The sequence below is a fragment of the Rhinolophus sinicus genome, chromosome 1 (assembly GCF_057876585.1).
Source record: "Rhinolophus sinicus isolate RSI-liver-muscle chromosome 1, RSI-T2T, whole genome shotgun sequence".
Classification (NCBI taxonomy): Eukaryota; Metazoa; Chordata; class Mammalia; order Chiroptera; family Rhinolophidae; genus Rhinolophus; species Rhinolophus sinicus.
In genome coordinates, this window is record NC_142501.1 from 52576507 (window position 1) to 52589137 (window position 12631).

Consider the following 12631-nt stretch of genomic DNA (forward strand, 5'->3'; position numbering starts at 1 on the left):
TGTCTCACCTGTGTGAGGATGGCACCAGCCTCTGACAGCGCTTGCTTCTGGTTAGGTCTAAGGCTGGCGGGCATCCGTGCCCTCTCCCTGTCAGAGATCTTTAACTGGGGCAGGGCCAGGGCCACGCGAGGCAGCTGGGAGCGGGCATCTAGAAAAGCTCCTTGAAAGAGCCTTGAGTCTTCGATAGTTATATCTTCAAGCCAAGAGAGGCAAAGGAGAGTCGAACCTTCCCAACCAGAAAAGCCGCTTGTTGGCCCAGAGTCCTGCCTTCCTCCCCTCAGCTGCTCTCCCCAAGGATGGTTCCTGAAGGCCTTAAGGAAATGACAGTGTGAAGGGCCCCTCCTGGTCTCCCTCATCTATCATCCCGAACCTGGTTTTCTTTGAGAACAACCCTCACACCTAGGGCGAGATACACCTCTTGAGCGATTCCCGTGCAGCCCAGGAAACAAGTGGGGAGGGAAGACTTCTGTGTGACCTTTTGAGACACCGTGGAAAGTCCTTGAGAGAACTAGATTGGGATTGGCGGGGGGACACAAGCTGGTGGCCGATACTGTGGTGTGGCACAATAAAGGGGGTTATTATTAACGGTTAGAAAGAGACCTCTTGGGCCACTGGACAGAGACAATGTGCACTCTGGCCTCTGGCCTGGAGGGCATGTCTCCCTGAATCAGATTAACTTCCAGCCTTGCGCCTCACCCGGCCTTGAGGGACATCAAGCTTTTATGGTAGCAGGAATGCACATCCAGTGCCAACAGCCGGGGAATATCTGGGCACCCCCCTAGCTGGTCCCAGGACAGGCTGGTGGGGGTCTTCTTTTCTATTGGGTGACTAGAGGAGGCCACATCAGTCTTCCAGACGGTCTCCATCTGGTTTCCTTGTTGGCTAAGGTGGAAAATGTAAAAAGAGACCAACAGTTAGATGGAGGGAGGGAGGGAGGGAAGGAGGGAAGGAAGGAAAGAAGGTGAGAGAGAGAGAGAGAAAGAGAGGGAGAGAGAGAGAGAGAGAGAGGGGTTGAGAAGTAGCAACAAGCTCTCCAGGGCCACAAGGCCCAAGACACTGGGCCTTGTTTTCTTCTTTTCTCAAGTAGTTGTCACCACCTTCCTTATTATCTTTGCTCCCTTAACTCTGAGTCTCACCTTTCTGGGGCTCCTCTTGCTGAGGAGCTGCTGGAAGAGGTTCTCCAGGCACATGTCCTGAACTGGGCCATACTGGGGTGGGTGTGGATGTGGGTCTTTTCAGCTGCCCAGAGGCTCACAGTGTCTCTTTTTGAGCCAGGGGTCACACAGTGGGAATGGTCAGGCTTGTTTGTATGGATGGACCAATGGGAGGTGCCGGACCAATGCTCCAGGTAGAAATGATTATGAGCTGTCAGCCGTGGTCCCCAGAGTCTTTCAGTTGCATGGTTTGGAACATACCTGGTCAGGTTGGCCCCTGAAGCCCACACACCACCACATACATGCACACCCTCCTCTGGACCAATGGCCAGAGCCGGGCAGGGCAGCTAAGAAGACGGGTGCCTTGTCACTCATTGGGTGAGCTTTGTCTGTGCCCTCAAGTAGCTGCCAGCCTCCCCAACCGACCACCCCTGCTCCCTGCCCACCACTCATCCAGTTGGCTGCCCCCTTGGTTTCTTGCACCTACCGGGCCATCCACAGGGGCACACGTTCCCGGTGCTTGGACGGAAGATTCTCTGGGGACTGCTTGCAGAAGGGGCCGCTGGAGTGGACCCGCCGGAGTAAGGATGAGGACAGCTTGCTTTTCCTTGGCTTTGGAGAGGTGAGCACAGGGGTGTTCAGGTGAATGTTCCACTCCAGCTGGAGCTAGAGGAACCGGCAGAACAGCATCAGGGAGACAGGAAGTTATCCCCTCTCTAGGGCCAGAGGAAGCATTGTCTAACTCAGGGCTGAGCAGACCCAGGGAATCCTTCCAGTTAGAAACGCCTGGGACCCCAGGGTCTCGAATTTCTTTGCATTGTTATTTGCTCCTGTTATCTCCTTTGCTGTGGACAAGCAGGACCATAGGCAAAACAGCACGGACAGAAAAGCAAAGGAAGCCACAGCAGCTGGAACTCCTGCGAGCACGGGCAGGATTCGTGACATGGGGCCGGGTTGTGCCTGGAATGCTTTCATCCAGCCCCAACCTGGTACTGGGCAAGGAGCTGGGGGAACCCTCATAACCACCCGAAGAACTGTCACACGGTCCCTTTGGCACTTATGGAAGATGATCAGGACTAGTGTAAGGTGATAGGGAACTGAGTTGGGAGATAGCTCCATGGCCGAGGCGCTTCCAACTGCCCACTGCTGGCACTTACACAGAGACCCTCAGCACGCTGATTCCCCCAGACTTAAGCCACTCTGTCCAGGACTCAGGGGGTTACCTCCTGGCCCAACCCTAGGGGAGATCCCAGCAGCTGCTGGGTCAGTGCTGTGGGATTGTCCAGTCCCTACAAGCCATGGGCTAACCCTCTGGGGCCCAGGTCAGCACTGGATGCTTCTCTGCCCCAGTAACGGGGGAAGGAGTAGAGGAAACTGAAGACAGCCCTCAGAGATTAAAAATAGGTCATACCCAAGGGACTGGGACTCAGAATGACTTTGGACTCGTAATAGCAATGCCAACACCTAGATGGCGATGAGCAGTGTCTTCAGAATCGTGAAGGAAAATAAATTCTGACCTCGCCTTCCATATCCAGGCTAACTGCAAATTAAGAGCGAGTGTAGATACTAAGTAAAGCTGTTTCCAGACAATCAAGGTCTGTGAGGTACCGTTTGTCAGGAAGTGACTGGAGGAGGTGATCCATTAAAACAAGGAAAACCTGGTATCTAGAAAGCAGGGGAGCTGTCCCCAGAGAGAAGGAAAGCATGTCCCCAGCATGAAGGTAAAGAGGACAGCTGTGACCAAGTTGGAGAGCAACCAGAACCTTCAGGAAAAGGGCAGAGACCCCACAGGAGAGAGAATCTCCGTGAAGCTGGGATTGCAGGGCCCGGCTACCTTCCCCCTCCAGAAGAGTCTTTTCTTCCCTAGCTCTTTCTGAAGGTCCATCTCTAGTGCTGGCACCATAGATGGATATTGGGAAGCTGCCGTTCCTTACACTCAAGCTGCCTCCTGTCTTCACCTCTTCCTGGTTCAGAGGCGTTCGCTTCTCTTATTTACCATCTGCCCCCACATCCAGTCACTTCCACGTTCCTGCTGGCTCATTTCCTGGCCCCACCTCTACTGGCTGTGCTGACCCCTGAGAAGGTCACCAGGCAGGAGGCCCACCTTGGGGAACATGGTGACCATGCTGCTCAGGCACTTTTGGCGCTTCTCCTCCAGATCCTTCTGCCTGTCTGTCAAGGCCTGCAGACGGAGATCCCGCAGACGGTCAGTGCGCTCCAGGAAGATGTAGAGTTTCTGGGCCTCGTAAGGAGCCCCCGTTTTTCGCATGGCTTGTATGTGGTTGATCACTTCTTGTCTGGGGAGAGAAGGAGGCATTCGGTGGGTGAAGGGCCTCTTCCTCCCCCCACGTCTGTTAACCAGACATGACTCTACATTTGTAATTCCCAGGAGCGAGAGGAGAAGTGGAGGTTGGTGAGAGCCAGGGAAGGCAGGGAGCAGAGACGTGTCGGGTGTGGAGCCTCGGGGCTGGGCTGGAAACAGGAAGAAAGTAAGCACATCGGGGAGCATAGTAGGTGGGTGACTGGCAGGAGGGAAAGGAGGGAGGAAGAAGTAAGGAAAAGCCCACTACAGGGCGAGCAATGGGTAAGCACCCCACCGCCACTCCTTCAGGGTTGCCCAAGGCCTTGGGTGCTTCTCCCCGTCCCCCCTTGCCCCATGCTGCTCCTCTCCCCTTGCGTTTTGGCTCTGCCCACACACCAGGTGTGTGCCCGGGAGGACCTACCGGAGGCTCTGGAAGTGTCTGTAGAGGATATACTTATGGCACAGGCCCCGCAGTCTGAGCACGCTCAGCCCCATGGTGGTGGCAGTGAGCTCCAGGGCCCTGCTGCGCAGGTAGTGGGGCAGCCCCCACTCCGCACCCTCACTCAGGAGCTGCAGATTCTTCCTCTGGGCCTCCACGTTCATGTGGTACACCTTCCCCTTCAGAGTTATCGGTGATACATGCAAAGGCGGCTGGGCCACCTTGCAGATGGATCCCCCTGTGACAGGAGCAGAGGCTGATTTCTTGGGCTTTGTGGGAACGCGACGGGCCCATGGTTTCTGGGTAAAATCAGCTGAAATCGTGATCCTCTGAGTTCTAGGGGTAGGCTGCTGGGTATTAGGGGACCTAGGCAAGTGTGGGCTCCTGCCTTGGTGTGCAGACTGGGCCCGGCTTGGGGGAGGTGTCAGCCATGCCTTCTCCAAGTCTCTCCATTTCCTAGAGGTCATGAAGGTTGTCCTGTCCGCATCCTCCCTCGGAGGCTCCGGCTCCCTCTGGGGGCCCCCTTGCTCCTTTCCCGGCTGGACCAGTCTCTGCTGCTGCTCCTTTGCCACCTCCTCCATCTCCCACTGCCGCAGCTTCTGCTGGTGCTCCTGCTCCAGCAGGGCCCACGTCTTCTGCCGCTGCAGCCACATCTCCTCCTCCTCCAGCCACTGCTGCCTCCGCCTCTCCCAGCTGAGCTCCTCTTCCCAGCACTGCACCTTGCTCTCCAAGGCCACCTTCCTGGAGCTCTCTGGGGACAGCTGATCCCTAAAATGGGAATTCATTGGGAGTCCTTCTTTCTCCCGGGCTGCTTCCTGGAAGAAATCCTTCTGGTCTTTGACTATGTGGCCTGGGCTCTCTGCCACCGTTATTTCCCATTTCCTAGGAAACTTGTGATCCACCGCGGATGGCAACACAGGCTGAAGACTTTCAGCATCCTTGCTGCTGTACGCATCTGCGATCCTCCATTGCATGGTCGTGGTGGCAGGTGACGGGTGTGTGGAAGACCTCGCACCACTGTCCCTGGCCATGGCTGCGGGACGTGCTGGGAACAACTGCTCCTCCTTCTTGGGTTCCTGTTGGATTTCCTCCACGCCTGGTTCTTTCTCTGGGAGGGTCCCTTCCTCAGGGGGGGCCGGGGAGTCAACGAAGATCTTGTCCGAGTCATCTGCTTGACCTCTAGCAGACTGAGCCTTCTTTAGCTGGAACTCTAAGGCCTGCTTTATCAGGAGAAGGTCGTGGTACTTTCCCCCTAGAATTTCCACCTGCTTTAGTAGGGCATCCCGCTTACTCTCAAGGACTCGGAGGGACTGCTGGGAGTATAACCTCTGGCTGCGGATTTCTTTGCACATCTCTATTTTCAGGTGCCTGTATTTGGTCTCCAGGCTCCTGTTTTCCTGGTGCTGGAGGATCAAGGCCTTGTTGAGGTTCTCCACCACAGTAGACATGTACCTGATGGCCCTGACCTCCCCTTGGTTGAACATGGTAGAGTCCAGGAGCTCCTGCAGCATGGACTTCACCTCAGAGACCCTGGTGCAGGTTGTATTCTTGTCCTGGAGCATCTGCTCTGGGCTCAGTGGCTGAGGGAAGGATGCAGATTTTTGTGGGCTTTCTTCCTGCCAGCCTTGCCAAAAGGTATGTTTGGACCCTAGGAGAAGTAGAGAGAACAAAGGCAACAAGCTCCCATGGGTCCCAAGGGTTATACTGCTTCTGCAGACCCTGCTTGGCCAAATTCCCATTCAACGGCCTTAGGGCTTTGGCAAGAACAAGGAGCTGAGGCTGTGCGGGGGGCCAGGGGAGAAGGCAGGAGAGTGCTCTGCTCGGCTCAGAGCTTGCCTAGGACTTACCTGCCAGGGCCTGCCAGCTCCATAGCACCAGAACTGGAACTATTCAATCCAGTTCAACTCAATTCCACGTACTCTTGATCTTCCATATTTCCCTAGAGCAGAGTGGTTTTTCTAATCATGCTACTTCTCAGCCTCAATATCTGTGTGTGCCAATTATCCAAACTCTACAAGCCTACCTGGTACTTAGATTCCAGATCACCAGGGAAGCTTTATTTCCCTTTCTTGTTATCACTGGACCGTGTTTGTAGACAATTTATCACATGGTCCTGTAGCTGTCCACATGTTTTTATTTTTAATGACTAATGTCCTTTCCCATTTGGGGGGGGGTTATAAACTCCTTTGATACTTTGATGAAAGCAGGAGACCTTCTCCCCAGGAAAATGCACGTAAACACAGATTGTACACTCTGTGTTCAAACAAATTCATAGACCTCAGCGCATCAGGGCCAGGTCACATCTGTCACGTGTAAGACTGCTGGAGTGATTCTCTTGGAACATCCATTCATTTAATTTGCTCATTCAATGAACATCACTGGCAGAAAAAACATTTGCTAACTTTGGATGTGGGCTAAAGGAAATATGTCAATGAAATGACATTGAAGTCAAGCTAGCATCGATCTAATATTGTCAGAGAGGCCGTATGGCCCTGGTGGTTCAGAGCTTGCATTCTGGAATCAGGTAACTTGGGCTGATCCCATCCTTACTACCACTTGCTTTGGGCACGTTTCCTAACTTCTCAGTGCCTCTGTTTCTGAAAAATGGGGATAATCATAGTATCTACTTCATAGGACTTAAATCATGTTTCGTGCCAAGCACAGTACCAGATACCTAGTAAGTGCTCAATAAATGAATAAGACACAACCTTTGCCCTCGAGTTTATAATCTAGCAAGGAAATAAGTCAAGTGTACAAATAACTATATTTGGAGAAATAATATGGTAAGGACTGTAGAAGAGAGTGTCTCCTTTTCATCCACCTTTCCCTGCTCCCTCCCTCCCCCAACTATGGACCTTGCTTGATGATAAGGAACCCGGCCATGAGAGTCAGTGGTAAAATGCTACTGGTAAATATTGTTTATTATTTAGAACATGCCCTGAGCATGTTCTAAGAGTTGTGCCAGGTGTCTTGTACCAAGTGGAACCCTGCAAGCGGGCACTGGCCTCATTTTGTGTGTGAGTAAAGTGAGGATCAGAAAGCTGACGTAACCTGCCCAAAGCCACACAGCCAAAAACTGGCATATGGGATTCAAACTCAGGTCTGTCTGATTCTAAAGCCCATGCTTTTGAGTAAGATTAAGAAGCCAGAAATTCTAAGCATGGGGCCTGGTTTTCTCACAAGCTTTCTTTGCGGTCCCTCCTCTTCTTTGAACTTCAATGTTCTCATCTACAAAATATAAGAGTTAGATCATTGCAGGTCCCTTCTAGTGCTGATAGGAGTAAAATTTCAAGGTTGAACCTTGTTGTTGACTGACCACTTCTGGAGAAGCCACAACTGAGAAGGTTCTGGAACCTTTGGCTGAGTCTCACCAGACTTTTGTCTTTGTAGCTGGGTTTGGAGTAAGGAAAGGATATTCTCCGGACTCTAGCGACAAGCTCCAGCCTCTCTCAGCTGCTAGTCTTGTTCCCTAGGACCTGCATGAGGTCACAGCTCCAGGGAGCACCAACAGGAAGCTGTGTCCACATCACGCCTTCCTCCAGTCCTGAGGGACAACTCAGAACTGCTCAGTGCCCAGCTTGGGATCAACACCCAAACCCCTCACCACTGTCCATCCATCTCAGATACAGCTTTTGTTATGGAGGAGAGTCAGAAAGACCCCCACAGATTCTGGTGTGTGACTTCTTACCCTGAGATGGCATCCACCCCACCCACCCTCCCACCCTGGTACTCCTGGAACCTACTTTGTACCCTTTTCTTTTGTCCTTCAATGAGAGTGGAGCAAAGGGAAATGAGAGACTCGATGCCTCCTTTGGTGGTGATGAGGGAGAGAGGTAACACCTTCTCCATCACCTCAATCCATTCATCCAGGCCTTCCTCTTCCTCCTCACTCTTCCTGTTCCTGATCTCATATGTCAGACTGTCACCTGGAGAGGGAGGGGAGGGGGTTAGGCTTCTAAGGAGCCCCTAAGCAGCCCTATAGCACAAGGGTGATACCAGCAGTCCTTGAGGCCAGACTGGTTTCACTTCTTGCTAGCTATGTGATATTGGGCCACTTATTCCCTTGAGCCTCAGTATCCTTGCTTGTAAAAGGGTTGGGTGGAGATCGAATGAGATAATACATGTGAAATGATCAACATGAGGCCTGCCATGTTGAAAATATGTAATAGACATTAAATAGTATTGTTGTACATTAAGGCCAGGGATGTGTCTGCCTTGTTATTGCTCTCTCTCCATAGCCTAGTCCAATATCTGGACAATTAAATGAATTTACTGGAATCAACAGCTCTGCTCAGTTCTTGGGGGCAGCTGAAGGACCACTAAACTGAGAGCTCATCAGGGGGAGGGCAGTGTGAGGGGGGGTGGGGTACATCCCTATACCACCTTCCTCTAACATTGCAGTATCCACCACGCCTCACAGCAGACTGAGGTCTCGTGATAGGATAGCTGATCGTAATGGGGGTGGCACCTGACTCCAGGGCTACATGCAGCTGGTCCACACCCACATGGCTATACCAGTTTCTTACAGCTGGCATCAGTGCTGTTTGGACCAGTAACCATGCAGTAAGGGTCATTCAGTACTGTGAATATCACCCTTGGGTTCCTCTATAAAATAGTGTGCTCCACCAAAAAACTATTATGACTAATAAACAAATTCAATAAAGTTGCAGGACACAAAATCAACATACAAAGATCAGTTGCATTTCTATACACTAACAATGAACTATCTGAAAAAGAAATAAAGAAAACAATCCCACTCACAATAGCATCAAAAACAATAAAATACTTAGGAATAAATTTAACCAGGGAGGTGAAGGATCTCTACACGGGAAATTATAAGACACTGATGCAAGAAATTGAAAAGACATATAAATGAAAAGATACCCGATGTTCATGGATTGGAAGAATTAACGTTGTTAAAATGTCCATACTACCAAAAACCACCTATAGCTTTAATGAAATATACCAATGGCATTTTTCACAGAAATATGAAAAAAAATTCTCAAATTTATATAGAATCACACAAGACCCCAAATAGTCAAAGCAATCTTGAGAAAGAAAAACAAAACATCTCACTACCTGATTTCAAACTATATTACAAAACTATAGTAATCAAAACAGTATGGTAGTGGCATAAAAACAGACATACAGACCCACAGAATAGAATCAAGAGCCCAGAAATAAACCCATGCATATACATTCAACTAATATTTGACGAGGGAGCCAAGAATACACATTGGTAAAGGATAGTCGCTTCAATAAGTAGTATTGGTAAATCTAGACATTCACATTGCAAAAGAATGAAATTGAACCTTGATCTTAACACCACTCACAAAAATTAACTTGAAATGGATTGAAGACTTAAATGTAAGACCTGCAACCATAAAACTCCCAGAGGAAAACATAGGAAAAAAGCTCCTTGACATTGGTCTTGGTGATGATTTTTTGGACAACAACAACAACAACAATAACAAGTGGGATGACATCATACTAAAAAATTCCTGCAGTAAAAGAAATCAGCAAATTCTCTCAACCACAAGGGTGCCAGTTCGACTCCCGCAAGGGATGGTGGGCTGTGCCCCCTGCAACTAGAAAACGGCGACGGGACCTGGAGCTGAGCTGCGCCCTCCACAACTAAGACTGAAAGGACAACAACTTGACTTGGAAAAAAAAAAAAAAAAACTCCTGGAAGTACACACTGTTCCCCAATAAAGTCCTGTTCCCCTTCCCCAATAAAATCTTTAAAAAAAAAAAAGAAAAAGAAATCAGCAAAATGAAAAGGCAATCTACAGAATGGGAGAAAATATTTGCAAACCATATATCTGATAAGGGGCTAACATCCAAAATACATAAGAAACTCATATATCTCAATAGTAAAAACCAATCCAACTTATAAATGGGCATAGGATCTGAATAGACATTTTTCTAAAGAAGATATACAAATGGCCAAAAAGTACATGAAAAGGTGTTCAACATCACTAATCAGGGAAATGCAAATCAAAACCACAATGAGATATTATTTCATACCTTTTAGGATGGCTATTACGAAAAAAATGAGAGCTAACTATTGGTGAGGATGTGGGGAAGGCACCTGCCCTCAGGACAGCACCCAGCCTGCAAACTCACCCCAGTCACCCAGCCAGCGGAGAATTTCGTACAAGTGCTTCTCTTTAGTCTTAGCATCTTTGGAGAAGGAGGAAATTTTCTCTAGCAAGATGCATCTGTTCTTGCCCTTTTGCTCCATCTGGTGAGATTTTCCCTTTTTTTTAAAATCATATCCCAGTTCTTCCTGGAAGCGGTTGATGACACAATTGACATTGTCCAAGATGTCTGAGAGCTGGGAAGAAATATCCTGTATGGAGGACAGCAGATGGTAGTATTTAGGGGTGTGAGCTCTGGAGCCAGATGCCGTGTCCTAGTAGAGTGATCTCAGACAAGTCATGTAACCTCTGGGGGTCTCAGTTTTCTTATTTGTAAAATGGGGATCACTATAGTACCTGTGTCACAGGGTTTTGTAAAGATTAAATGAATTAATATTTGTAAAGCACTTGGGACAGTGCCTGGCACATAAAATAAAAAATAAGTAGTTCTTATTACTGTCATTTTAATGATTAAGGCCAGGTCAGGGAAGGAATACTGAAAATCCTCAGCAAACGTGTCTTCAGAATTTCAGAGTTTGCTGGGGACTTTGGGACATCTCTCCTCACAAGGATGCACAGGCAACAGACAGGAAGAATGAGGCCCCAAGAAACCCTCAGGATCAAACCATAAAAAATGCACTAGAGGCTCAAGAGCAGGATGATTCCAGCCTTTGGCCATTTCCCTGTGAACTTCTAGGACTCAGCTTGGGGAATTCTGACAGGTTGCCAAGAACAGACCCCCAAATCATGAACTCTGGGCCCTTCCTCCCACCCTGCTAGTACCCACCCCTCTGTGTCTCAGGGTCATCCTGGGGTTTCTGTGGGCTATTCTCTTCCTGGGTCCTGCCCAACCTTGGGGGGACAGCGAGGGAGGGGGTGAGGAGGTTGTGTGGTGCTTTGACTCCAGCTCACCCTGCAGAAGCCAAGTCTAGGAGGTGGATATTTTGCACCAATCTGTCTGCAAACCCGGCTTGCTAAGGATCCTAGGACCCCCGAGGGTCCAGAGCTGGAATCTTACCCAAATCTGGGATCAGTCCCCAACCTCCACATCAAACCCCCACAGAAGGGTGACTCCCTCATCTCAGGGATTACCTCCTGAGCCCGAGTTAGCCGGGCAGCCTCAATCCTCGAGATGATGGCTGTCACTGATGTGGGGGTCACCAACTGTGGGGGCTTGTCTTTCTCCATTTTGGATCACTGTCAGTCACAAAGATGTCCTGTTTCTCTAGTACACAAGCCAGGACACGTGGTGTTGGCTGCTTTGGGGTTAAGGGCTCTGGGGCAGCTCCTGAGTACCCTATGCCTAGCCACAGCTCCCTGTAACTGCCAGACGGCAGGTTCCAACTGACCTTCTCTTCTCCAGTGACATCATCAGTTTGATTGGAAGAATGACTCCCTGTCATCTATCTGCTTGAATATATATGTATATGTTTCTAATACCATGTTTCCCCGACACTCTAATGTGTCCTTTGGAGCAAAAATTAATATAAGACCCAGTTTTACATTATATAAGACCCAGTATTATATTATATTATATTATATTATATTATATTATATTATATTATATTATATTATATTATTATATTATATTATATTATATTATATTACATCATATTATATTATATATTAATAAGACCCAGTCTTATTATATTATATAAGACCCGGTCTTATATTAAAATAAGACCGGGTCTTATATTAATTTTTGCTCCAAAAGATGCATTAGAGCTGATGGTCCGGCTAGGTCTTACTTTTGGGGAAAAACGGTATATATTAACCTGTTGCTTTTTAAAAACCATTAAATGTTTTGCTCCCAAACTAAATGTTAATGGCTAAAATAGGAAAAAGCAATCAGGAAAAGTTATTTTTCCAATGAGAACTTTTTAATAAATTAGAGCCAATCGGTAACTAATGGAAATACGTTTGTATTTGCACCAGTAGGGAAGGAGAAAGGGAAAAAAAAGAGGGAAGGACCCTAGACTGGGAGTCAGGAAACCAGGTTTAAGTTTCTACTCTGTAACTCCCAGCTTTGTAACTTTAAGTAAATCTCCTAACTCCACTGAGCCATAACTTGCACATGTTTGTAAGGATGAATAAGTTATTTATAAACTACAACATGCTCTGAAATCATAAGGGATTAAAGGACCATTCAGTGCCAGATGTATATATAAATAGACAACTATACATAAACCAGGGTATGAGCACCTCAAAGAGAACTAGGCCTCACTTGTTTTCAGTATTTCTAACACCTAGCCCCATGCCTGGTGCACAGAATGTTACCAGTGTTTGTTGACTGAATGAAGCAATGAAAGAAACTGAGTAAGTGAATAAACGGTAAAGAACAGGAAGGAACACTTCTCATTTTATGAGGTTAGCATTACCTTGCTACCAAAACCAGACAAAAATATATAAGGAAAAAAAACCCCAGTATCCTTTACAAACATAGACATGAAATGAAATGGAAGCCTCTGATTGGAAAAAAATTATTTGCAAAATATATGTTTGATAAAGGACGTGTCCAGAATATATAAAGAACCACTACAACTCAGTAACAAAAAGAAAGTCCAGTTTTTAAAATGGGTATAAGAAGATACACAAA

The 12631-nt window shown here is 48.1% G+C and overlaps 1 protein-coding gene across 1 annotated transcript; it reads right to left on the reverse strand.

Annotated features, from left to right (window-relative positions):
* Positions 1–581: 581 nt before the first annotated feature.
* FAM186B (family with sequence similarity 186 member B) lies at positions 582–11472 on the reverse strand. Its single transcript, XM_019724647.3, is given in 7 exon segments — positions 582–882; positions 1642–1820; positions 3259–3451; positions 3878–5543; positions 7639–7821; positions 10022–10247; positions 11128–11472. Coding segments are annotated over 7 exon segments (2844 nt in total). The 5' UTR covers positions 11224–11472.
* Positions 11473–12631: the final 1159 nt, after the last annotated feature.